This window comes from Balaenoptera acutorostrata, chromosome 10, assembly GCF_949987535.1.
Source record: "Balaenoptera acutorostrata chromosome 10, mBalAcu1.1, whole genome shotgun sequence".
Taxonomy (NCBI): domain Eukaryota; kingdom Metazoa; phylum Chordata; class Mammalia; order Artiodactyla; family Balaenopteridae; genus Balaenoptera; species Balaenoptera acutorostrata.
Window position 1 is genome coordinate 57819614 of NC_080073.1, and position 23646 is coordinate 57843259.

The 23646-nt window shown below is 38.5% G+C and overlaps 1 protein-coding gene across 1 annotated transcript in view; it reads left to right on the forward strand.

Moving 5' to 3' along the window:
• The window catches only part of NEK10 (NIMA related kinase 10), a 302206-nt gene that overhangs the window by 226361 nt on the left and 52199 nt on the right, over window positions 1–23646 (forward strand). Inside the window, exons 32-33 of the mRNA XM_057555449.1 lie at window positions 15302–15339; window positions 15439–15579. Coding sequence (XP_057411432.1) covers window positions 15302–15339; window positions 15439–15579 — 179 coding nt within the window. The remainder of the gene's footprint in view (window positions 1–15301; window positions 15340–15438; window positions 15580–23646) is intronic.

Consider the following 23646-nt stretch of genomic DNA (forward strand, 5'->3'; position numbering starts at 1 on the left):
CTTGTCTTTCTGGTGGGCACGTCCACGTCTGGTGGTGTATTTTGGTGTGTCTGTGGCCTTATTATGATTTTAGGCAGCCTCTCTGCTAATGGATGGGGTTGTGTTCCTGTCTAGCTAGTTGTTTGGCATTGGGTGTCCAGCACTGTAGCTTGCTGGTCGTTGGGTGAAGCTGGGTCTTGATGTTGAGATGGAGATCTCTGGGAGATTTTTGCGGTTTGGTATTACCTGGAGCTGGGAGGTCTCTTGTGGACCAGTGTTCTGAAGTTGGCTCTCCCACCTCAGAGGCACGGCCCTGATGCCTGGCTGGAGCACCAAGAGCCTTTCGTCCACGCAGCTCAGAGTAAAAGGGAGAAAAAATAGAAAGAAAGAAAGAAAGAGGCTATAATATAGTGAAGTAAAATAAAGCTATTGTAAAGCAAAGCTATACAGACAAAATCTCACCCAGAAGCATATACATATACACTCACAAAAAAAAGGAAAAGGGGAAAAATTAATATCTCCTGCTCCCAGAGTCCACCTCCTAAATTTGGGCTGATTCGTTGTCTATTCAGGTCTTCAGCAGATGCAGGCACATCAAGTTGTTTGTGGAGCTTTAATCCGCTGCTTCTGAGGCTGCTGGGAGAGATTTCCCCTTCTCTTCCCTGTTCGCACAGCTCCTGGCGTTCAGCTTTGGATTTGGACCCTCCTCTGTGTGTAGGTCGCCTGAGGGCGTCTGTTTCCCGCCCAGACAGGACGGGGTTAAAGGAGCAGCTGCTTCGGGGGCTCTGGCTCACCCAGGCCGCAGGGAGGGAGGGGTACGGAGGAGGCGGGGTGAGCCTGCAGCGGCAGAGGCCGGCGTGACGTTGCACCAGCCTGAGGCGCGCAGTGCGTTCTCCCGGGGATGTTGTCCCCGGATCCCGGGTCCCTGGCAGTGGCGGGCTGCACCGGCTCCCGGGAGGGGCGGTGTGGAGAGTGACCTGTGCTCACACACAGGCTTTTTGGAGGTGGCAGCAGCAGCCCCAGCGTCTCACGCCCGTCTCTGGGGTCCGCGCTGATCGCCGCGGCTCGCGCCCTTCTCTGGAGTTCGTTTAGGCGGCGCTCTGAATCCCCTCTCCTTGCGCGCAGCGAAACAAAGAGGCAAGAAAAAGTCTCTTGCCTCTTCGGCAGCTGCAGACTTTTTCCCGGACTCACTTCCGGCTACCTGTGGTGCACTAAACCCTTCAGGCTGTGTTCACGCTGCCAGCCCCAGTCCTCTCCCTGCGATCCGACTGAAGCCGAGCCTCAGCTCCCAGCCCCGCCCGCCCCGGCGGGTGAGCAGACAAGCCTCTCGGGCTGCTGAGTGCTACTCGTCGCCGAGCCTCTGTGCGGGAGTCTCTCCGTTTTTTCCTCTGCGCCCCTGTGGCTGTGCTCTTCTCCGTGGCTCCAAAGCTTCCCCCCTCCGCCACCCGCAGTCTCCGCCCGCGAAGGGGATTCCTAGTGCGTGGAAACCTTTCCTCCTTCACAGCTCCCTCCCACTGGTGCAGGTGCCGTCCCTATTCTTTTGTCTATGTTATTTCTTTTTTCTTTTGCCCTACCCAAGTACGGGGGGAGTTTCTTGCCTTTTTGGAGGTCGGACGTTTTCTGCCAGCGTTCAGTGGGTGTTCTGTAGGAGCAGTTCCACGTGTAGATGTATTTCTACTGTTATCTGTGGGAAGGAAGGTGATCTCCGCGTCTTACTCTTCCGCCATCTTCTCCCTCCTCCTTAATTAATTAATTTAAAAAATAATATAAAAAAGAAACAAACAGAATATATTTTTAATGATTCAGTTAAACTTTACAATTATGTAGCATAATGACAAGAAGCTATCTGGGAGGTGAGTCTTAGACAGTAAATACAAACCTCAGGTAACAAAACTAGAATTTAATATCCACTGAGACATCATCTTTTTCTCTCTAAAATTACCCTCATTTTTACCAAATATAGCCAAATTAAGATTAAGTTGTTTGCAAATTAAGTCTGATTTCAGTAAACTTTGCCTGATTACTTACATAAGGAGTCTCAGACTGAACTTTAAAAATAAAAAATCTTCTCAGGGCCAGGAAAGCCATGCCAAGGACTTACCACAGACTTTGCCTTGCAGATTTGGGTGAATTCTTCCCTTTTTGAGGTTCCCAAAATATCACCAGTCAGTAGGTGACCTTCCTTGTTTACTGGATAAAGCTACTGGGAACCTATAAGTTTCCAATTTCTGGAGGGATCAGGTAGAAAGAGAAGATAAATGTTTCAATTCCACTTACAGAAGTGTAATTTACCAAATTGCTGTAAGTCATAATTAGCTTGAGAGGAAGGGTTTCCTTATACCTGGAAAACACAGATTAAAACCGGTAATAATTCTGACAAAAACCGAAAAAATTAGAACCATATTTACCCGTTCACTCAGTCATATGTAACTAATCCCTTTTGTTAACAGTTTTATGATGCTATCAGGGTTTCCATTAGGATTCTTTAATTTATTTACCCATTTCAGCAGTAGAATCTGAAAGTTATCAGAAACCTGTAATTGTCAAAAATGTCTTTTCTATGAATCATCTTGAAATGAAGTATTTTTGTAAAAACATCAGAATAAAATAAGTGTCTATGAATGACGAAAGACTTAAAAGGCATGGTTAAACACCTGACCACAATGCAACTGACAAAGGAACTTGGTTCTAACTATAATTATGACTGATAACATTACACCAGGACATATTCACATTTTAGGAACTTTATATAATTTCTAAGATATTTATATTAATGACATTTACCCATAAGGTATAACTTTGGAAAGCTTATCACTCATGTGATAATTACTTTCCTTGTAATTTGACATATACCAAATAATCCTAATTAGTTTAATATTTTTCTCTGAGATGCCTTAGGGGCCCTCTGAAGAATCTTAAAGTTAGCTGGAGGTCAAAAGAACTTTAATTAGAATTTGACGCTGGGAAGTTTGTCAAAAATATCAAAAAGTTTCAAAAGACTTGGTCAAATAGAATCGTTGGTCACTGTGAAACAATACTTATTCATTTAACCAAAGTGACAAAAGATTTCAAAAGCAAACGCAGATCACTTAAAGGCATAGAAACTTACACAATCTGTTATCAAATGTAGCATTCCAAGAAAACTTATTTCTCTTTACACAGAGAGATACAAAATCCAGTCCTGCACCAGCCTACTCTTAATAACAAAATTCATTTACCTAAGTAAATTTAATCCAATCTTGGAAAATCCTGACCATGTACGAAACTCTTTTCCCAGTGTTCCTTTTCAAGTAAACCTTCTACAGCTTTCTGTATCTATATTATTTTGTCCCTTACTTTCTTTTCTATTCAGAAATAACCAGCTATAGAATAAAACTACCCTTTTACTTTCCTAACAAAATGCAGTTCCATTCCTCATACCTTCCTTTACTAAAACAATGTCTATTTAACTGGCATACTGAAATGTTTCCCTTATTATTTTAATAGCTTTAATTACATATATTATAATTTTAACCCTTAAAAACCTTAATCTCTAGCAAAAGCCAAGAAGCAAGTAATTGTGGACTCTTTGTCAAACAGCATTTCCTAATTGGAAATTTTATGAATATATTCTATAACCTCTAGAATCGTGCATTTTCTCATAGCAGAATTTCTCTTTTTTTAAACATCTTTATTGGAGTATAATTGCTTTACAATGTTGAATTAGTTTCTGCTGTATAACAAACTGAATCAGTTATATGTATACGTATATCCCCATATCCCCTCCCTCTTGCGCCTCCTTCCCACCCTCCCTATCCAACCACTCTAGGTGGTCCCAGAGCACCGAGATGATCTCCCTGTGCTATGCAGCTGCTTTCCACTAGCTCTCTCTTTTACATTTGGTAGTGTATATATGTCAGTGCTACTCTATCACTTCATCCCAGCTTACCTTTCCCTCCAACCCGGTGTCCTCAAGTCCATTCTCTACGTCTGTGTCATTATTCATGTGCTGCCCCTAGGTTCATCAGACGCATTTTTTTTAAATTCCATATATATGTGTGTTAGCATATGGTATTTGTTTTTCCCTTTCTGACTTACTTCACTCTGTATGACAAACTCTACACCCATCCACCTGACTATAAGTAACTCAATTTTGTTTCTTTTTATGGCTGAGTAATATTCCATTGTATATATGTGCCACATCTTCTTTATCCATTCATCTGTCAGTGGACTCTTAGGTTGTTTCCATGTCCTGGCTATTGTAAATAGAGCTGCAATGAACATTGTGGTACATGAATCTTTTTGAATTATGGTTTTCTCAGGGAATATGCCTAGGTGGGGTTGCTGGGGGTCGTATGGTAGTTCTATTTTTAGTTTTTTAAGGAACGTCCATACTGTCCTCCATAGTGGCTGTATCAATTTACATGCCCACCAACAATGCAAGAGGGTTCCCTTTTCTCCACACCCTATACAGCATTTACTGTTTGTAGGTTTTTTTGATGATGGCCATTCTGACTGGTGTGGGGTGATACCTCATTGGGGTTTTTATTTGCATTTCTCTAATGATTAGTGTCATTGAGCATCCTTTCATGTGTTAGTTGGCAATCTGTATATCTTCTTCGGAGAAATGTCTATTTAGGTCTTCTGACCATTTTTTGATTGGGTTCCTTGTTTTTTTTTATATTGACCTGCATTAGCTGCTTGTATATTTTGGAGATTATTCCTTTGTCAGTTGCTTTGTTGGAAATATTTTCTCCCATTCTGAGTGTTGTCTTTTAGTCTTGTTTATGGTTTCCTTTACTGTGCAAAACTTTTACGTTTCATTAAGTCCCATTTGCTTATTTTTATTTCCATTTCTCTAGGAGGTGGGTCAGAAAGGATCTTGCTGTGATTTATGTCATAGAGTGTTCTGCCTATGTTTTCCTCTTAAGAGTTTTATTATGTCTCTCCTTACCTTTAGATCTTTAATCCATTTTGAGTTTATTTTTGTGTATGGTGTAAGGAAGTGTTATAATTTCATTCTTTTACATGTAGCTGTCCAGTTTTCCCAGCACCACTTATTGAAGAGGCTGTCTTTTCTCCATTGTATATTCTTGCCACCTTTATCAAAGATAACGTGACCATAGGTGCGAGGGTTTATCTCTGGGCTGTCTATCCTGTTCCATTGATCTATATTTCTGTTTTTGTGCCAATACCATACTGTCTTGATTACTGTAGCTTTGTAGTATAGTCTGAAGTCAGGGAGCCTGATTCTTCGAGCTCCAGTTTTCCTTCTGAAAGTTGTTTTGTCTATTCGAGGTCTTTTGTGTTTCCATACAAATTGTGAAATTTTTTCTTCTAGTTTTGTGAAAAATGCCATTGGTAGTTTGATAGGGATTGCATTGAATCTGTAGATTGTTTGGGTAGTAGAGTCATTTTCACAATGTTGATTCTTCCAATCCAGGAACATGGTATATCTCTCCATCTATTTGTATCATCTTTAATTTCTTCCATCAGTGTCTTATAGTTTTCTGCATACAAGTCTTTTGTTTCCTTAGGTAAGTTTATTCCTAGGTATTTTATTCTTTTTGTTGCAATGGTAAATGGGAGTGTTTCCTTAATTTCTCTTTCATATTTTTCATCATTAGTGTATAAGAATGCAAGAGATTTCTGTGCATTAATTTTGTATCCTGCTACTTTCCCAAATTCATTGATTAGCTCTAGTAGTTTTCTGGTAGCATCTTTAGGATTCTCTATGTATACTATCATGTCATCTGCAAACAGTGACAGCTTTACTTCTTCTTTTTGATTTGGATTCCTTTTATTTCTTTTTCTTCTCTGATTGCTGTGGCTAAAACTTCCAAAACTATGTTAAGTAATAATGTTGAGAGTGGGCAACCTTGTCCTGTTCCTGATCTTAGAGGAAATGGTTTCAGTTTTTCACCACTGAGAATGATGTTGGCTGTGGGTTTGTCATTTATGGCCTTTATTATGTTGAGGTAGGTTCCCTCTATGCCCACTTTCTGGAGAATTTTTATCATAAATAGGTGTTGAATTTTGTCAAAAGCTTTTTCTGCATCTATTGAGATTATCATATGGTTATTATCCTTCAATTTGATACTATGGTGTATCACATTGTTTGATTTGCGTATATTGAAGAATCCTTGCATTCCTGGGATAAACCCCACTTGATCATGGTGTATGATCCTTTTAATGTGCTGATGGATTCTGTTTGCTAGTATTTTGTTGAGGATTTTTGCATCTATGTTCATCAGTGATATTGGCCTGTAGTTTTCTTTCTTTGTGACATCTTTGTCTGGTTTTGGTACCAGGGGGATGGTGGCCTCGTAGAATGAGTTTGGGAGTATTCCTCCCTCTGCTATATTTTGGAAGAGTTTGAGAAAGATAGGTGTTAACTCTTCTCTAAATGTTTGATAGAATTCACCTGTGAAGCCATCTGGTCCTGGGGTTTTGTTTGTTGGAAGATTTTTAATCACAGTTTCAATTTCAGTGCTTGTGATTGGTCTGTTCATATTTTCTCTTTCTTCCTGGTTCAGTCTTGGAGGATTGTACCTTTCTAAGAATTTGTCCATTTCTTCCAAGTTGTCCATTTTATTGGCATATAGTTGCTTGTAGTAATCTCTCATGATCCTTTGTATTTCTGCAGTGTCAGTTGTTACTTCTCCTTTTTCATTTCTAGTTCTGCCGATTTGAGTCTTCTCCCCCCTCTTTTTGATGAGTCTTGCTAAAGGTTTATCAATTTTGTTTATCTTCTCAAAGAACCAGCTTTATTGATATTTGCTATTGTTTCCTTCATTTCTTTTTCATTTATTTCTGATCTAATCTTTATGATTTCTTTCCTTCTGCTCACCCTGGGTTTTTTTTTCTTTTTCTGATTGCTGTAGGTGTAAGTTTAGGTTGTTTGAGATGTTTCTTGTTTCTTGAGGTAGGATCGTATTGCTATAAACTTCTCTCTTATAACTGCTTTTGCTGCATCCTATAGGTTTTGGGTTGTCGTATTTTCATTGCCATTTGTTTCTACGTATTTTTGATTTCCTCTTTGATTTCTTCAGCTATCTCTTGGTTACTTAGTAGTGTATTGTTTAGCCTCCATGTGTTTGTATTTTTTACAGTTTTTTTTCCTGTAATTGATATCTAGTCTCATTGCACTGTGGTCAGAAAACATGCTTGGTATGATTTCAATTTTCTTAAATTTATCGAGGCTTGATTTGTGACCCAAGATATAATCTATCCTGCAGTGTGTTCCATGTGCACATGAGAAGAAAGTGTATTCTGTTGTTTTTGGATGGAGTGTCCTATAAATATCAATTAAGTCCATCTGGTCTAATGTGTCATTTAAAGCTTGTGTTTCTTATTTATTTCCATTTTTGATGATTTGTCCATTGGTGAAAGTGGGGTGTTAAATTCCCCTACTATGATTGTGTTACTGTCAATTTCCCCTCTTATGGCTGTTAGCATTTTTCTTATGTATTGAGGTGTTCTTATGTTGGGTGCATAAATATTTACAATTGTGATATCTTCTTCTTGGATTGATCCCTTGATCATTATGTACTGTCCTTCTTTGTCTCTTGCAATAGTCTATTTTAAAGTCTATTTTGTCTGATATGAGTTATTGCTTCTTCCCCTTTCTTTTGATTTCCATTTGCATGGAATATCTTTTTCCATCCCTTCACTTTCAGTCTGTATGTGTCCCTAGGTCTGAAGTGGGTCTCTTGTAGACAGCATATATATGGGTCTGGTTTCTATACCCATTCAGCCAGTCTGTATCTTTTGGGCGGAACATTAAATCCATTTACATTTAAGGTAATTTTCGATATGTATGTTCCTATTAGCATTTTCTTAGCTGTGTTCAGTTTTTTTGCAGGTCTTTTCCCTCCCTTGTGTTTTCTGCCTAGAGAAGTTTCTTTAGCATTTGTTGTTACGCTGCTTTGGTGGTGCTGAATTCTCTCAACCTTTGCTTGTTTGTAAAGGTTTTAATTTCTCCATCGAATCTGAATGAGATCCTTGCTGGATAGAATAATCTTGGTTGTAAGTTTTTCCCTTTAATCACTTTAAATATGTCCTGCCACTCCCTTCTGGCTTGCAGAGTTTTTGCAAAGGTCAGCTTTGATCTTTCTGCAAAGATCCTTCAGAGTTTTTGAAATATCAACTGTTAACCTTATGGGGATTCCCTTGTATGTTATTTGTTGCTTTTCCCTTGCCCTTTTAATATTTTTTCTTTGCATTTAATTGTTGATAGTTTGATTAATATGTGTCTTGGCATGTTTCTCCTTGGATTTATCCTGTGCTTCCTGGACTTGATTGACTATTTCCTTTCCCATCTTAGGGAAGTTTTCAACTCTAATCTCTTCAAATATTTTCTGACACTTTCTTTTTCTCTTCTTCCTCTGGGACCCCTATAATCCGAATATTGGTGCATTTAATTTTGTCTCAGAGGTCTCTGAGACTGTCCTCAATTCTTTTCATTCTTTTTTCTTTATTCTGCTCTGCAGAAGTTATTTCCACTATTCTATCTTCCAGGTCACTTATCTGTTTTTCTGCCTCAGTTATTCTGCTATTGATTCCTTCTAGAGTGTTTTTAATTTCATTTATTGTGCTGCTCCTCATTGTTTGTTTGCTCTTTAGTTCTTCTAGGTCCTTGTTAAACGTTTCTTGTATTTTCTCCATTCTATTTCCAAGATTTTGGATCATCTTTACTATCATTACTCTGTATTCTTTTTCAGGTAGACTGCCTATTCCTTCTTCATTTTTTTGGTTTGGTGGGTTTTTACCTTGCTCCTTATCTGCTGCATATTTCTCTGTCTTCTCATTTTGTTTAACTTACTGTGTTTGGCGTTTCCTTTTCACAGGCTTCAGTTCGTAGTTCCCGTTATTTTTGGTGTCTGCCCACAGTGGGTGAGGTTGGTTCAGTGGCTTGTGTAGGCTTCCTGGTGGAGGGGACTGGTGCCTGTGTGTGAGGCTGGATCTTGTCCTTCTGGTAGGAAAGGCCATGCCTGGTAGTGTGTTTTGCAGTGTCTGTGAACTTAATATGACTTTAGGCTTCCTCTCTGCTGATGGGTGTGATTGTATTCCTGTCTTGCTCGTTGTTTGGCATGGGGCATCCAGCACTGGAGATTGCTGGCCATTGGATGGAGCTGGGTCTTTGTGTTGAGATGGAGATCTCTGGGAGAGCTCTCTCCAATTGATATTACATAGGGCCAAGAGGTCTCTGGTGGTCCAATGTCCTGGACTTGGCTCTCTCACCTTGGAGGTTTGGGCCTAACACCCAGCCAGAGCACCGAGACCCTGCCAGCCACACAGCTCAGAAGAAAAGGAAGAAAAAAAAACCGAACAGATAGAACCCCAAGCCAAATGGTAAAAGCAAAACTAACAGACAAAATCACTCAAAGAAACATACACAAACACACACACACTCATAAAAATAAAACAAACAAACAACATCAAAAAACAAACAGACAGAACCCTAGGACAAATGGTAAAAGCAAACTGAAACAGACAACATCACACAAAGAAACATACACACACACACTCAGAAGAGAAAAAAGGAAAAAAAAATAAAAAAAAAAAATATTTTTTAAAAAAGGAAGAGAGCAACCAAACCAATAAACAAATCCACCAATGATAACAAGCACTAAAAACTAAACTAAGATAAAAAATCAGATGCATAATGCAAACCCCAAGTCTACAGTTGCTCCCAAAGTCCACCACCTCAATTTTGGAAACATTCATTGTCTATTCCGTTATTCCACAGATGCAGGGTTTATCAAGTTGATTGTGGGGATTTAATCCACTGCTCCTGAGGCTGCATGGAAAAATTTCCCTTTCTCTTCTTTGTTCACACAGCTCCTGGGGTTCAGCTTTAGTTTTGACCCCACCTCTGAATGTAGGCCACCCTCAGGCATCTGTTCCAGACAGGAGGGTGTTAAAGCAGTGGCTGATTAGGGCTCTCTTGCTCATTCAGGCCAGGGAGAGGGAGGGGTACTGTAGTCATAATTGAAATGCAGGGCAAGCCTTCGGCGGCAGAGGCCAGTGTGACATTGCAACAGCCTGAGGCACGCCATGTGTTCTCCTGGGGAAATTGTCCCTGGATCACGGGACCCTGGCAGTGACATGCTGCACAGTCTCTGGGGGTGTTGGGGGTGTTTGTGGTGACCTGCACTTGCACACAGGATTCTTGGTGGCAGCAGTGACAGCATTAGCGGGCAATACCTGTCTCTGGGGTCTGAGCCGATAGCCACAGCTCATGCCCATCTCTGGAGCTCACTTAGGCAGTGCTCTTCCATCTGTGGGCACACGGAGTAGGAATCCCCTCACCTTGCGCACCCCAAAACAATGGTCTTTTGCCTCTCTGGCAGGTCCAGACATTTTCCCGGACTCCCTCCCAGCTAGCTGTGGTGCACTAGCCCCCTTCACGCCGTCTTCACGCAGCCTACCCCAGTCCTCTCCTTGAGGTCTGACTGCCAAAGCCTGAGCCTCAGCTCCCAGGCCCCACCCACCCCGGTGGGTGAGCAGACAAACATCACAGGCTAATGAGTGCTGGTCGGCAGTGATCCTCTGTGTGGGAATCTCTCCGCTTTGCTGTCTGCACCCCTGTTGCTGCACTCTCCTCTGTGGCTCCAAATCTTCCCTACTGCCCACCCCTCGTCCCCGCCAGTGAAGGGGCTTCCTAGTGTGTGAGAACTTTTTTTCTTTCATAGCTCCCTCTCAGAGGCACAGGTCCCATCCCTATTCTTTTGTCTCTGGTTTTTCTTTTTTCTTTTGCCCTACCCAGGTATGTGGGGATTTTCTTGCCTTTGGGGAAGTCTGAGGTCTTCTACCAGCATTCAGTAGGTGTTCTGTAGGAGTTGTTCCACATGTAGATGTATTTTTGATGTATTTGTGGGGAGGAAGGTGATCTCCATGTCTTATTCTTCCGCCATCTTGAAGGTCTTCTCATAGCAGAATTTCTTGCCTCAATGTGCTACATGTCTTTAAGAAACCCAAACATCTTTAGTTTCCCTTCATAAGAAGACAAAAGTCAATAAACTTAGACCTGTTTAGCAAGTAGTGTTCCAGTGTTTTATTTTATTTGAAATAACCTGGATGGTCAATAATTCCTATCATTTAATTTAATATAGCAAAACTAAAGTTTCAAGTTGCCAAAATCAGGAGAGACTATTTTAGATAAACATTCCCGAAACGCAATTTTTTTTAAGTTCAACTAAAGAAACCTCTTATCTCATGTACATTTAATTTAAGATTTCATTATACCATGTTCTTTTCCTTGCTGACAAATTTGACTCTCAGTATAATGAAAGTATTATTCTTAATACTGATGACTCTAAAGACATGTCTATATTAATTAAACCAACAAACAAGCTTGTTTTTGCTCATTAAAGATTAGTCCTAGATCACATGACCCTGAAATTTATTCTGGCCAGTTTTCTTTATATTTAGAAATATTTAACTTGTAAGCACTTGCTTTTCTTTAGGCCAATTAAATACAGCTCATCTACAAGTTACTTTTTATATAAAGACAGATGGAACCAGCGATCTCCTAGCCCCATTTTAAACTTAGTTATGAACCAGGTATTATAATATAAAACACATTGGTTTATAATGGTTGGAATAAGTTAAAATTTTTTAGGAAGTTCTCTTTCCCCTTCTCCCTCTCAGTCTCAGGAATTACAGATGGTCTAGATAAGTGTTTCTGAGAGCCCTCATAGAACATTTACATTTCAAGGTGAGACTGATTTGGAGTCTCAAAGATCTACTTACCTGTCCCCAGGTGACTCAGCTTGAGTCTCAGATGACCCAGTTTGAGTTCTGAACAACTCAATGACAAGGACCCAAAGGTTCTGAGCTACTTGTGGGTCCTCAGATTTCCTGGGGAAGCAAAACTGAATTTCCTGAGCTTAGCCTAGAACCATATTTCTTAGGGGTTCTTGTCTCTGAGAGAGGCTCCCGGAGACCAATGGTGAGGAATGACAGGGAGGGGTGGACCCGAAAAAGACATATACACAGATCCAAGCTCACTGATCAAGATGAAAGACAGATTAACACTAAAGACATGCTCTTGGACTCCTGATTATATCCTGAAGGTGAGAGTGCTGCAGGGATTGTGGCTATGGATGATTTACATGTTCCTGGTTGCACGGACGCATGCTTCAGGTCGGCAGGGAAACTAGAGCCAGTCTGTCCTGATCCATGACCAACTTATACTTTCATGGGTCTCTTCAAGTGGTGAGCACCCTGACGGGTCTTCAGTGCTTGACCTGTGCCCACAATTGTGGCAGAGACTCACAAGAGCAGTTGGACAAACAAAACCACATAAAACCAAGATCCTTCCAGATTCACTGATGAAGACTTGACACAAACCAATGACAGAAATTTAAACTAAAGACACAAGAAACCAGGGAGATCAGCTCTGTGCTTTGTGAACACCTAGAGGGGTGGGATAGGGAGGGTGGGAGAGAGGGAGATGCAAGAGGGAAGAGATATGGGAACATATGTATATGTATAACTGATTTACTTTGTTATAAAGCAGAAACTAACACACCATTGTAAAGCAATTATACTCCAATAAAGATGTTAAAAAAAAAAAAGACACAAGAAACAAAGAGGTGATCTTCCTGTGCGGTGGCCTTCAGAGGACTTTGTCCAGCCCAACTCCTCACTCACTTAGCCCTCTGCTAGAACAGAGTTGGTCCAGCTCCTCACTCACCTGGCATTTCTGGCCAGGTAAAGCCAGTGACCCTGTGTTGGGCATCCCCAGGACACTACCTTGATCCATGACAGGCATCCCAATCAAGGATATTTGGGAGGGTTCGTCTTTCCAGATGCGTGCTCCCAGATCAGATGCTTGGCTGTTTTCAGATCTCAGACTTATTCCAGTAGGGCTCGTTGACTCAGAGGTCAAGGGCAAGGGCTAAATCACTCTGTTCTTTTGGCTGGCCACCTGTTGGCCTTGAGTCAGAGAGCCCTCTGGCTGGATTTGTTACCAAATTGGTCACCTGGAGCCACACCAGGGTCCTAGCTCAGGCCGAGGCCCCTAGCCCCCCAAGACCCCAGGGAGGTTCTTTTCGGCTTGGATTCGCACAGCCAATAACAAAACCAGTGCTGAGACTGGAACAGCACAAACTTTATTCAATGGCCAAAGAATGGCACATCAACTTCTTTTTCTCACAATCCCTCAGACTCTTCGAGCAACACGGGGGTGTCTCACAGTCCCTCAGACTCTGACCTGACCTCTAAGACTGGAGAAGAGAGGAATGTCTTGCAATCCCTCAGACTCTCAGAGCCAACCTCACCAGACCAGATTAACTGGGCAGTTCTTGAGTCATTTCTTCTTCCCCGTTGAGATGGAGACAGAGCCCTGAAGCCAATTTGTGGGATAAACACCTCTCACCTCTCCAAAGGGACTCTCCAGATCAAGAAGTCCAGAGCAGCCACTGAGCCCATTCAGCAAGTTGAGGTGCATGGACCTGAAAAATCAGGCTCCAAGAGGGATTCTCCTATGCCCTTCCCCTTAGATCCCCCAGCAACGTAGACAAATTCGCCTGGGTGAACTGCTGCAGCCCACTGCATTGCCTCTTGGGAGCTGGAGGAACCCAAAGGGGTTAAGTGAAAGGTCCCACCAGAGTCATCAAAATTTGTCACCTGCAAACTGTGTTCTCCTTTTAGTGGGTGTCAAGTCAAAAGACACAACTAAGACAAAGATCAGGAGAAGGAAGTATTTATTACTTGCAGCAAGTAAGGAGAACACTGGGGATCTTTCCCAAAGCCGTGTCTCCTCAACGTTTAAGATAGTGGGGTCCATGAAGTATTGTGCAGCTGTGTGGCATGTCTGTAAGCCTCAGTCATAATGTTTATGAAGACAATGACTAACATCTTCTACAGAAGCGTCTGGAATGCAATGTCACGTATGGGGGCCACTGGCAACATGTGACTCGAGCAATTGAAGTGTAGCTAGTTTGACTGAGGAACTGAATTTTAAATTTCATTTAAATATTAATTTGTAGTTTGCATTATATTTCTGTTGGACAGTGCTGGACTTGTCTAGAAGGCTAAGGGACAGGGCTATGCACTTGCCCTTCCTGATGTATAGCCTACATGCAAGGATATGAGTTGCTCCTCAGCCCAGTGCTGAGGCTTCTGCCACACGCATATGGGCACTGCTGAGATTATGTCCCTCTTTGAAAATTTGAGAGAAGGGGGCATCCCTTTTCTTTATTTAAACATGCCACCTTATTCCAGGGGTTGGGAGAATGTATTACCTATGCAAAGCTGGCGAGTTTCATTTAATTTTCAAGGCTCTGGAAATATGGGTTGGGAATGAGACACAAAAAGTAAATAGGATCAAGAGAGGGCTGGTTTGGTAGGGAATTAGAAGGATGGGAAAGGATAGGGAAGGAACTCACAGTTGAGTGCACAGATTTTGGTATTATTCTAGTAATTGAGTGGTGGGTAGATGAGTGCCAAATTTGTTATGCTTCATAACTTAGGTATGTGTTGCATGTATGTATCAAAACTTCTGTGATTAAAATGAAAGGGTTGGGGTAAGAAAATTATCAATCATGTTTATTTCTGTTTAAGTCCCTATGTTCATTCCAACTCAATATACACACATGTACCATATACACAGAACATGTTTGATGTACTTTTGTTGCATTGCATTAAATTTAAGTATGGTTCTTATCATTTGTCAGGGCATAGATGTTTCTTATTTCATTTAAAAAACTATTAAGAAATTGACTTTAGATTACACTAGAAAAAACAAGGTTGAAGGTTATTTATGGCTGTCCTTACTAGGGTCTAATGACCCTTCCACTAGGTGGAAGCCATGAAGACCAACTTGCAAAATGTTCAGGAAATCCAGAATTTTAGGGTAGGGCAAACAAGTAATGTTAATAACACTGAGAACTTAAGGAAAAATATAGTCCTCTTAAATGCAAAAATCATCTCATTTCATAGGAAGAGTTATAGTTTCTTCTTTAAGACAGCAGGAATAAAGCATGGAAAATACTACATATAAAATTTTAAATGTTTTTTCTTTTTAATACAAAATAAGTATTTTGATTTTAAAAGTAACAAAATCATTCAAGGTACTGTACTAAGATTTAGGCTCGTAATTATTCTTAGAGGTTATAAACAACTGTGATAGGACAATATTCTTCCATTGGTCATAGAATGTCAGTTCTGCTCTGGGTTCAAATATGTCTATTTTCTCTCTTTATTAAACTCTTGAGGGCGTCTTGAGGAAAAATAAACCTACATTTTCCTATGTAAACCATAGCGGGGTATAAGCTTTCAGTAAATGTTAGTCAAATCCAGATTGAATAAATCCTTATAATTCTGTTTTCAGAGACTTCACTGGTGGAATAGGATCAAGACCAAGGCCAGGTAATTTAGTATTGGCAGCAATAACATCATACACCCCTCCCTGAAATTCAGTGCAATTCATGTTACAGTTTCATATCTTTCCCCCTTTTATTTCTTCAGCTTTGCTGCCTCTTGACCTGCTTCTGAAAGTGCCACCCCTCATGCTCAGGGCCCACGTTAAGGAGCTAGAGGCCGAGTTAGTGATGGGGTGGCAGTCCCATAGCCTTCCCACTGTGATACTTCGCAATCTCAAAGACCATGGTAGTACTTATTAGATCAAGTTGATTTCAAGCACACAATGGGTGAACACAGAATTATGGTTGGGCCTGAATACCTGAATGATGCTTGGGAGGTAACTTTAGTACAATCAGCCAGAGAATCTTGTTTTGTTTGTCCATCATTATTAATTTGGCATGTTAACAGTATCAAAATGCTTTCTGTGTTCACTTATTTGATGAAATATATAGGCTGTTTTACTAAAATTTGTATTTTTGCTTTGGTAGGAATGTTAGCCAGTTGAATTTTCATGCTTACAGTGCATACCTACTAACAAAAAATAGTAACCTTGTTTTACATACATATTTCTATATGCTCTACACCTATATGATATGAGTAAGCATATCTTATTCTATCTCCTTTACTCTGACACAGATAATTTTAATTATTTGTATTTGATTAAAGCAGTGTTATATCACATTGTTTCTCTAATAATGTAAAAATTATGGATTCTTAAAACATAAAAGTTTATAGTAATTGTTTGAGAAAAAAGAGTGTATTCATTAACATTTCTAATTTCTATTAAAGAGGACCAAAGTTCAACAGTAATAGTGAAGTTTTTAACTAAACCTGGACAATTCAGGAAAAAAACTTAGTGACTGTGCTTTTAACATATGTGTATGACTCGAGTATAAAGTTCTATTTTACTACTTTGGTTAATTTGGAATTATTATTGCTTAATGTTATTTTCACTTTGGCTTCCTTAATTCACATTCTTTTGTAGAGTTAATACATATAGTGAACAAAGGAGATGTGAACTGATTTACTGTAATATTAGTCCATGTCTCCACATTTATTAAATTTGCTTTGGAAGAGTTATTGACAGTTTGGGGCCAATCTGTCATGATCAGCATAGATGCAAAAAACAGATAGCTTTGTTATTAACATATCTAAAGCTGTCATGTTGACCATGCTCTACTCCTGCTATTTTGGCATAAGGTAAGTTCATAACATAATCATGAAGTTAAAATGATTGTCATTGATTGATTTTATAATAGTGATAGCAAAATACATACATATGTAAGCAATTTGCAGTTCAGTTGTGATTCATAATAAGAATTATTTTTCCTAAAGGGTATGTTGAGTTAGCTAGTTTAAGACTTGACTTTATGTCAGCAAAATTGATCAGATCTCTGGATATTTAAACAAACTACTTAGCACAGTTAACATGTAATATATTATATTTCTTAGAACTACAGTTTGTTATACCATCTACTTTTTAAAAATTTACTGATTCATATATTTTAAATTTAAAACAGAATGTACTATAGCATTTTAAGTGTTGTCAGTGAATGCTAAAGTTTACCTATAAAGGAGTGATTAGTTTCAACTAATATTGTAGAACACAGTAATGCATATGAGAAAATTTGGGTTACTACTTATGAGTTATTCCACTTTCGAGTAAAAAAAAAATTTTTTTCTTCATCTTAATGCAAAATGGGTTTTCTACATATTATAAAAGTCATACTTTTTTAAATGTTGCAGGTAAACTTGGACTATTGGTTGCTTTATCAAATCACAAACAACTGGTACCAGCCCCATCCACTTAGATCACCTTCTCTGCAAATTAGTATTCTTTCCATTATGTATAACCGATAGCTATAGTCCTGTATTGCCTAAGTGCTCTGGAAAAAAAATTGTCAGAGATGAGAGAATTTTGTCAAAACCTGGGTATGCTCCCAGGACTATATCTAGTATGTGAACATCATTTTCCATGTGCTATGGCAGAACAAAGGGTGAGAACTATTATTTTAGAGTGCCAAGTGGCTGTATTAGAATATGATCTTGCCTATATTGTACTCCTAAAATGTGAACTTCTAGGTTCATATTGTGGTCATACAGCAGTATTTAATGTACCTCCAAACTCCTGTAAAACAAATAACCATGAAGCCGTTTCAAGTTAACACTATTAAAAATCCTCTTGTTCTGTCTTTTAATACTAACTAGATTGTATAAATTATTTGATAAGATATTCTTTAGGTTAAATAACAGACTAGTTCTCTGACAACAGAATTGAAAATTTAGGAATTTCTATACTGAATGGATGAAAATATTAACAGTAATTAACATGGAATCAATGAATGAATAAACACTTTTTACACATATTAATTATTTTAGCTCTATTTCCCTAACCTTTGTCACTTATAGATTACCACGGCACAAATTTGTCTGTATCTGAGTACCATCTGTATTACTATTTTCCAAATATCCGTTTCTTTAATTTGACTTACTTTCTCAACTTAAAGTTATCTAAAGGGAAGTTTATACTTTTGTTACAAATGGGAAACCAGAATAGCGTCACTTGCCATAATAGGTGACAATTATAAAAAATAAATGCAAATCTAAGCAAAACAACATTATTAAATTCTAGTAGGTATTGTATCTGCTTATCCTGAGGTCTGTTTTCTTTGTTATGAAGGAACATTAGCTCATATCTCAAAGATGGTGATGACATACTTGTTCCATACTGAAACTTAACCCTTGATATAATCAGTAGAAAGAAAAGAAAACTGGAAAAGGAATACCTTTCATACCTGATCTACTTACTATGTAACATTATGCTGTTTAAGTGCCTCTAGCCTCAGGAAACTCAGTTATGTCCAAAAGTTCTCTGGATGAATAATTTTTTTAATTGAAGTATAGTTGGTTTACAATATTATATTAGCTTCAGGTGTACAACATATTGATTCTCTATTTTCATAGATTATACTCCACTTAGAGTTATAAAATATTGGCTCTATTTCCTGTGCTGTACATTACATCCTTATATCTTATTTATTTTATATGTAATAGTTTGTACCTCTTAATCCTCTTCCCCTAATTTGCACCTCCCCCTCTCCCTACTGGTAACCACTAGTTTATTCTCTGTATCTGTGAGTCTATTTCTGTTTTATTCTATTCATTTGTATGCTTTATTTTTTAGATTCCACATATAAGTGAAAATACACAGTATTTGTCCTTCTCTGTATGACTTATTTCACTAAGCATAATATTCTCTAGGTCCATCCACATTGCTGAAAATGGCAGAATTTCATTCTTTTTTATGGCTGAGTAATATTCCATTGTATATATACACCACATCTTCTTTATCCATTCATCTGTTGGTGGGCAGTTGGGTTGCTTTCACATCTTGACAATTGTAAATAATGCTATAATGAACATTGGGGTTCATACATCTTTTTGAATCAGTGTTTTTGTTTTCTTCAGATATATAATCAGAAGTGGGATTGCTGGATCATATGGTAGTTCTATTTTTAATTTTTTGTGGAAACTCCATGCTGTTTCCCATAGTGGCTGAACCAATTTACACTCCCACCACCAGTGTGCTAGGGTTCCCTTTATTCCACAACCTTGCCAGCATTTATGTGTTGTCTTTTTGATGATAGCCATTCTGACAGTTGTGAGATAATCTCTCATGGTGGTTTTGATTTGCATTTCCCTGATTAGCAAGGTTGAGCATATTTTCATGTGCCTGTTGGCCAGCTGTGTGTCTTCAGGTGCTCTGTCCATTTTTAATTTTTTTATATTGAATTGTATGTGTTCTTTATTTATTTTGGATATTCACCCCTTACCAGACATATCATTTGCAAATATCTTCTCCCATTCAGTAGTTTGTCTTTTCATCTTGTCTATAGTTTGATTCACTGTGCAAAAGCTTTTAACTTTCATTAGGTCCGATTTGTTTATTTTTGCATTTGTTTGCCTTGCCTGAATAGACATATTCAAAAAGTATTGCTAAGACCTATGTCAAAGAGTGTACTGCCTATGTTTTCTTCTACTTTTATGGTTTCTAGTCTTATATTTAAGTCTTTAATCTCCATTTTGAGTTTATTTTTGTATATGGTGTGAGGAAATGTTCTAATCTCATTGTTTTACTTGTAGCTATCCAGTTTTCTCAGCATCACTTGTTGAAGAGATTGTCTTTTCCCCATTGTATGTTCTTGCCTCCTTTGTCAAGGTGACCACATGTGTGTGGGTTTATTTCTGGGCTCTCTACTCAGCTATGTGTCTGTTTCTGTGCCAGTACCATACTGTTTCTGACTACTGTAGCTTTGTAGTATAGTCTGAAGTCAGGGAGCATGATACCTTCAGCTTTGTTCTTTTTTCTCAATATTGTTTTGGTTCTTCAGGATCATTTGTGGTTCTATATATTTTTAAATTATTTGTTCTAGTTCCATGAAAAATGTCATTGGTATTTGATAGGTATTGCATTAAATCTATACATTGCATTGGGTAGTATGGACATTTTAACAATATTATTTCTTCCAATCCATGAGTGCAGGATACTTTTCCATTTTTTTGTATCATCTTCAGTTTCTTTCATCAATGCCTTCTAGCTTTTTGATTATAGGTCTTTCAATTTCTTGGTTAAATTTATTCCTAGTTATTTTATTCTTTTTGGTGTGATTATAAATGAGGTTGTTTTCTTAATTTCTCTTTATGATAGTTCATTGTTAGTGTACAGAAAGCAACAGATTTCTGTATACTAATTTTGTGTCAGTTCTTTAAAAATAATTTATTTGTTCTGTTGTCTATAGAGTCAAATTAATCAAACAATTGGATATTTTGAATTGGAAAAAATGTCTAGGGTCTTTTATATATAAAAAAGAAATAGTCCTTCCCTGTTGAGATAGGGGAAATGATGTTGTATATTTGTGAAAATTAAATCATACCAAAACATATGATGAGAAACTTATTCTTTGTCAAGTTAATAGGGTACATTTTAATGTTATGGATGCCATTTGTGTAGGTCAAATGTAAATTTTTGGGAGTGTCAGTCAAACCCAAATTTAAAATGCAAATGTAATGTCAACTAAGACTATGGCCAACTTTGACTGGATTAACACTGATGTTTTTCCCTCCTTTGCTGGGTTTTTCATTTTTCAGCAGCTAACACCTAGGCACTGAACTAATAGATGGGAATTATTATGCTCTGCATTTTGAATAGAAATTGTCTTTTCATGATTTCCAGGCTCTTAATTATCTTACTAGATGACTGAGAATCTATATTTATACTTGTCTTTTGTTCATAAAGATCACATCTATGTAAAGTAGTCAATGTTTCATCCAAATATTCCAGAGAGCACAGCTATATTCTAGTTGTCTTTATTATGAGCAACTTTCATTAGCTTGCTTTCAAGTTAGTTATTAACATAGAATACTTAATACTAGATTTCACAATTGCCAAGGTGATTTTGTGTAAATGCCTTCTCTAATTTTATTGCATAGCAATTCTTTTAGCATGTGAAAATGTGCTTACCAGACTTTAATCAAAACTCTTATAATACTAGTCTACACTATGCAATTTGACATATAATTATATATTTTTCTATATTGTTTGTTGGGATTTGGGTATGTTAGTTATATTTCACAACCATATTATAAGCATCTTTAGTAAAGTTTGCATATATCTTGAGTATTTCCTCTGAGATCAGGCCCCTGAAAACTACTTATTTTGTAAATGATGCAGACCTACCACTGTTTAAACCCTTGTTTATTTTTGCTATTGAGAGCAACTGTGTAAGTAATCTTCTGATTACTTAAAGATTAGGGAAACAATGATATTTTAATGTTAGACTTCAGATTGGGGAAGGGGTGGGAGATAACACATTTTCTTTATCAATGATGAATTTCGTCCTAGTTCTTCATGCCAGGCAGGCACTGGGGGAGTGTGGACCAGATGTAGATTTTTACATATTCTTTGGAGGACAATGTCTTTTCAAAAAGGTACTCAATCTCACAAAAGTTACTGATGGTCCCAATCCAAGCCCAAGTGCAGACTGCAAATTAGCTGTTAAGGCAGCCCACAACCCTGCCCTGGGGGTTTCTGCCCTGGGAAAAGGCTAAATGAAAGGAGGAGAGGAAAGCTACACCATCCTCTGGTAGTAGTAAAGGGAGGTCTATGTGGCTTGGATGATGATTTGAGTTTAGTGTACAAATAATTGAGTCAATGTAGAAAAGCAGGGCTTTCAAATTCCAAATTGCCATTATTAATGATTAATGAGATTCAAAAATTGGTTTCAGGACTTCCTTGGTGCTGCAGTGGTTAAGAATCCACCTGCCAATGCAGGGGACATGGGTTCGAGCCCTAGTCCAGGAAGATCCCACATGCTGCAGAACAACTAAGCCCATGCACCACAACTACTGAGCTTTGCTTTAGACCCCGTGAGCCACAACTATTGAGCCTGTGCTCTAGAGCCTGCGAGCCACAACTACTGAGCCTGTGTGCTGCAACTACTGAAGCCCATGTGCCTAGAGCCCATGCTCTGCAACAAGAGAAGCCACTGCAGTGAGAAGCCCACTCACTGCAACGAAGAGTAGCCCCTGCTCGCCACAACCAGAGAAAGCCCATGCACAGCAGCAAAGACCCAATGCAACCAAAAATAATAATTAATTAATTAATTAATTAATTAATTTTAAAAAGTTGTTTCAGAGTGCTTACAACTACCCTTTGAATTGTTGTCATACAGTAATTTGAGTATTGCAGATGGTGACTGGTGAGCTAATAGTAATGAGAAAGAGGCAAGAGGCCTCTTCTGGCTGGGCCACCTTCCTGCCCTCCAGTACAGCTGAGATCTCATTCATTGTTAATTGACATTCCTCACTGTGGATTCCATAGATTATTTGGGATGTTTCAGATGACATGTTAATTAAAATTTTAAAATTTATTTATTTATAAGTTTCTTATTTATTTATAAGAAACTACTTATTGTTTCTTACCATATTGGAGTCAAAAAACACAATTCTTTTTTTTTAAATTTATTTAATTTTTATTTATTTTTGGCTGTGTTGGGTCTTTTTTGCTGTGCATGGGCTTTCTCTAGTTGCAGCGAGTGGGGGCTACTCTTCATTGCAGTGCACGGGCTTCTCATTGCAGTGGCTTCTCTTGCTGTGGAGCGCAGGCTCTAGGCGCATGGGCTTCAGTAGTTGTGGCACGTGGGCTCAGTAGTTGTGGCTCACGGGCTCTAGAGCACAGGCTCAGTAGCTGTGGCACAAGGGCTTAGTTGCTCCGTGGCATGTGGGATCTTTCCAGACCAGGGCTCGAACCCATGTCCCCTGCATTGGCAGGCAGATTCTCAACCACTGCGCCATGAGGGAAGCCAAAAAGCACAATTCTTAAAGTTATTTTTTAGCAAGAATCCTAGTTTTATTTAAATTCCCTTAATGATGGAACCAGATGGAGGACAAAAGAGCCTGTTCAAGAGCATTTGGAGACAGGGATTTTTATAGTTGTATAAGTATATTTTTATAGTTGTAAAAGTATATATAGTATATATATATATAGTAAAAATGTATATATCTAGTAAAGAAAAGCTGAAGCAACATTGCTAAATTAAGCATAAGACTGGCAAATTTTCTGTGGGGCAATAAAGGCATATAATTTTTGTGATTAACGTCTTGATTGGCCTATAAAGTCATACCAACATGTCAATTTCTATAGGTTAACCACTAACTCTACAGTTACTCTGCCTTCACCTTTATCAGTGTGGATTAAGAGTATTAGATTAGAATCAAGTAAAACTATTAGAAAATGTCATAACATGATGTCAGAGAATCAAGCAATGATCATTTTGTCTGTTTTCCATGATTGAGATAAATTTTTCTTGTCCAGGTAATTGAATAAGGGGAGGGTTCCTATCTTTTCTTTCTGTTCCTTTTAGTTTGATTGGTTAGCTTTTGCATCCATAGTGCTGAACACAGTGTATTTTCAGAGCACAATATTTTCTTCTTGAGAATTCTGAGCTTCATCAATAGAGTTGACTTTCAGAGAAAAAAAGTTTCCCTCTAGTAGGAATAAAGGGAGCCAGTATGACTTGGTTAGTGATTGTAGCATAGTATAAGAACAACTAAGTCAATGGATAAGGGCCAGGCTATATGGACTAGGCCAAGTCCATGTTATTTTTAGGTCACAAATTCAGGGGAAAAAAATCTAACTTTCTATATTTTCCCAAAACTGAACTTAATTTTTATATTAAGCCACTATTCCACATCTCAGAAAACATAATCAATTAGCCTAAAGGCAAATTTCAATGTGTTGGTGATTTCTTTATC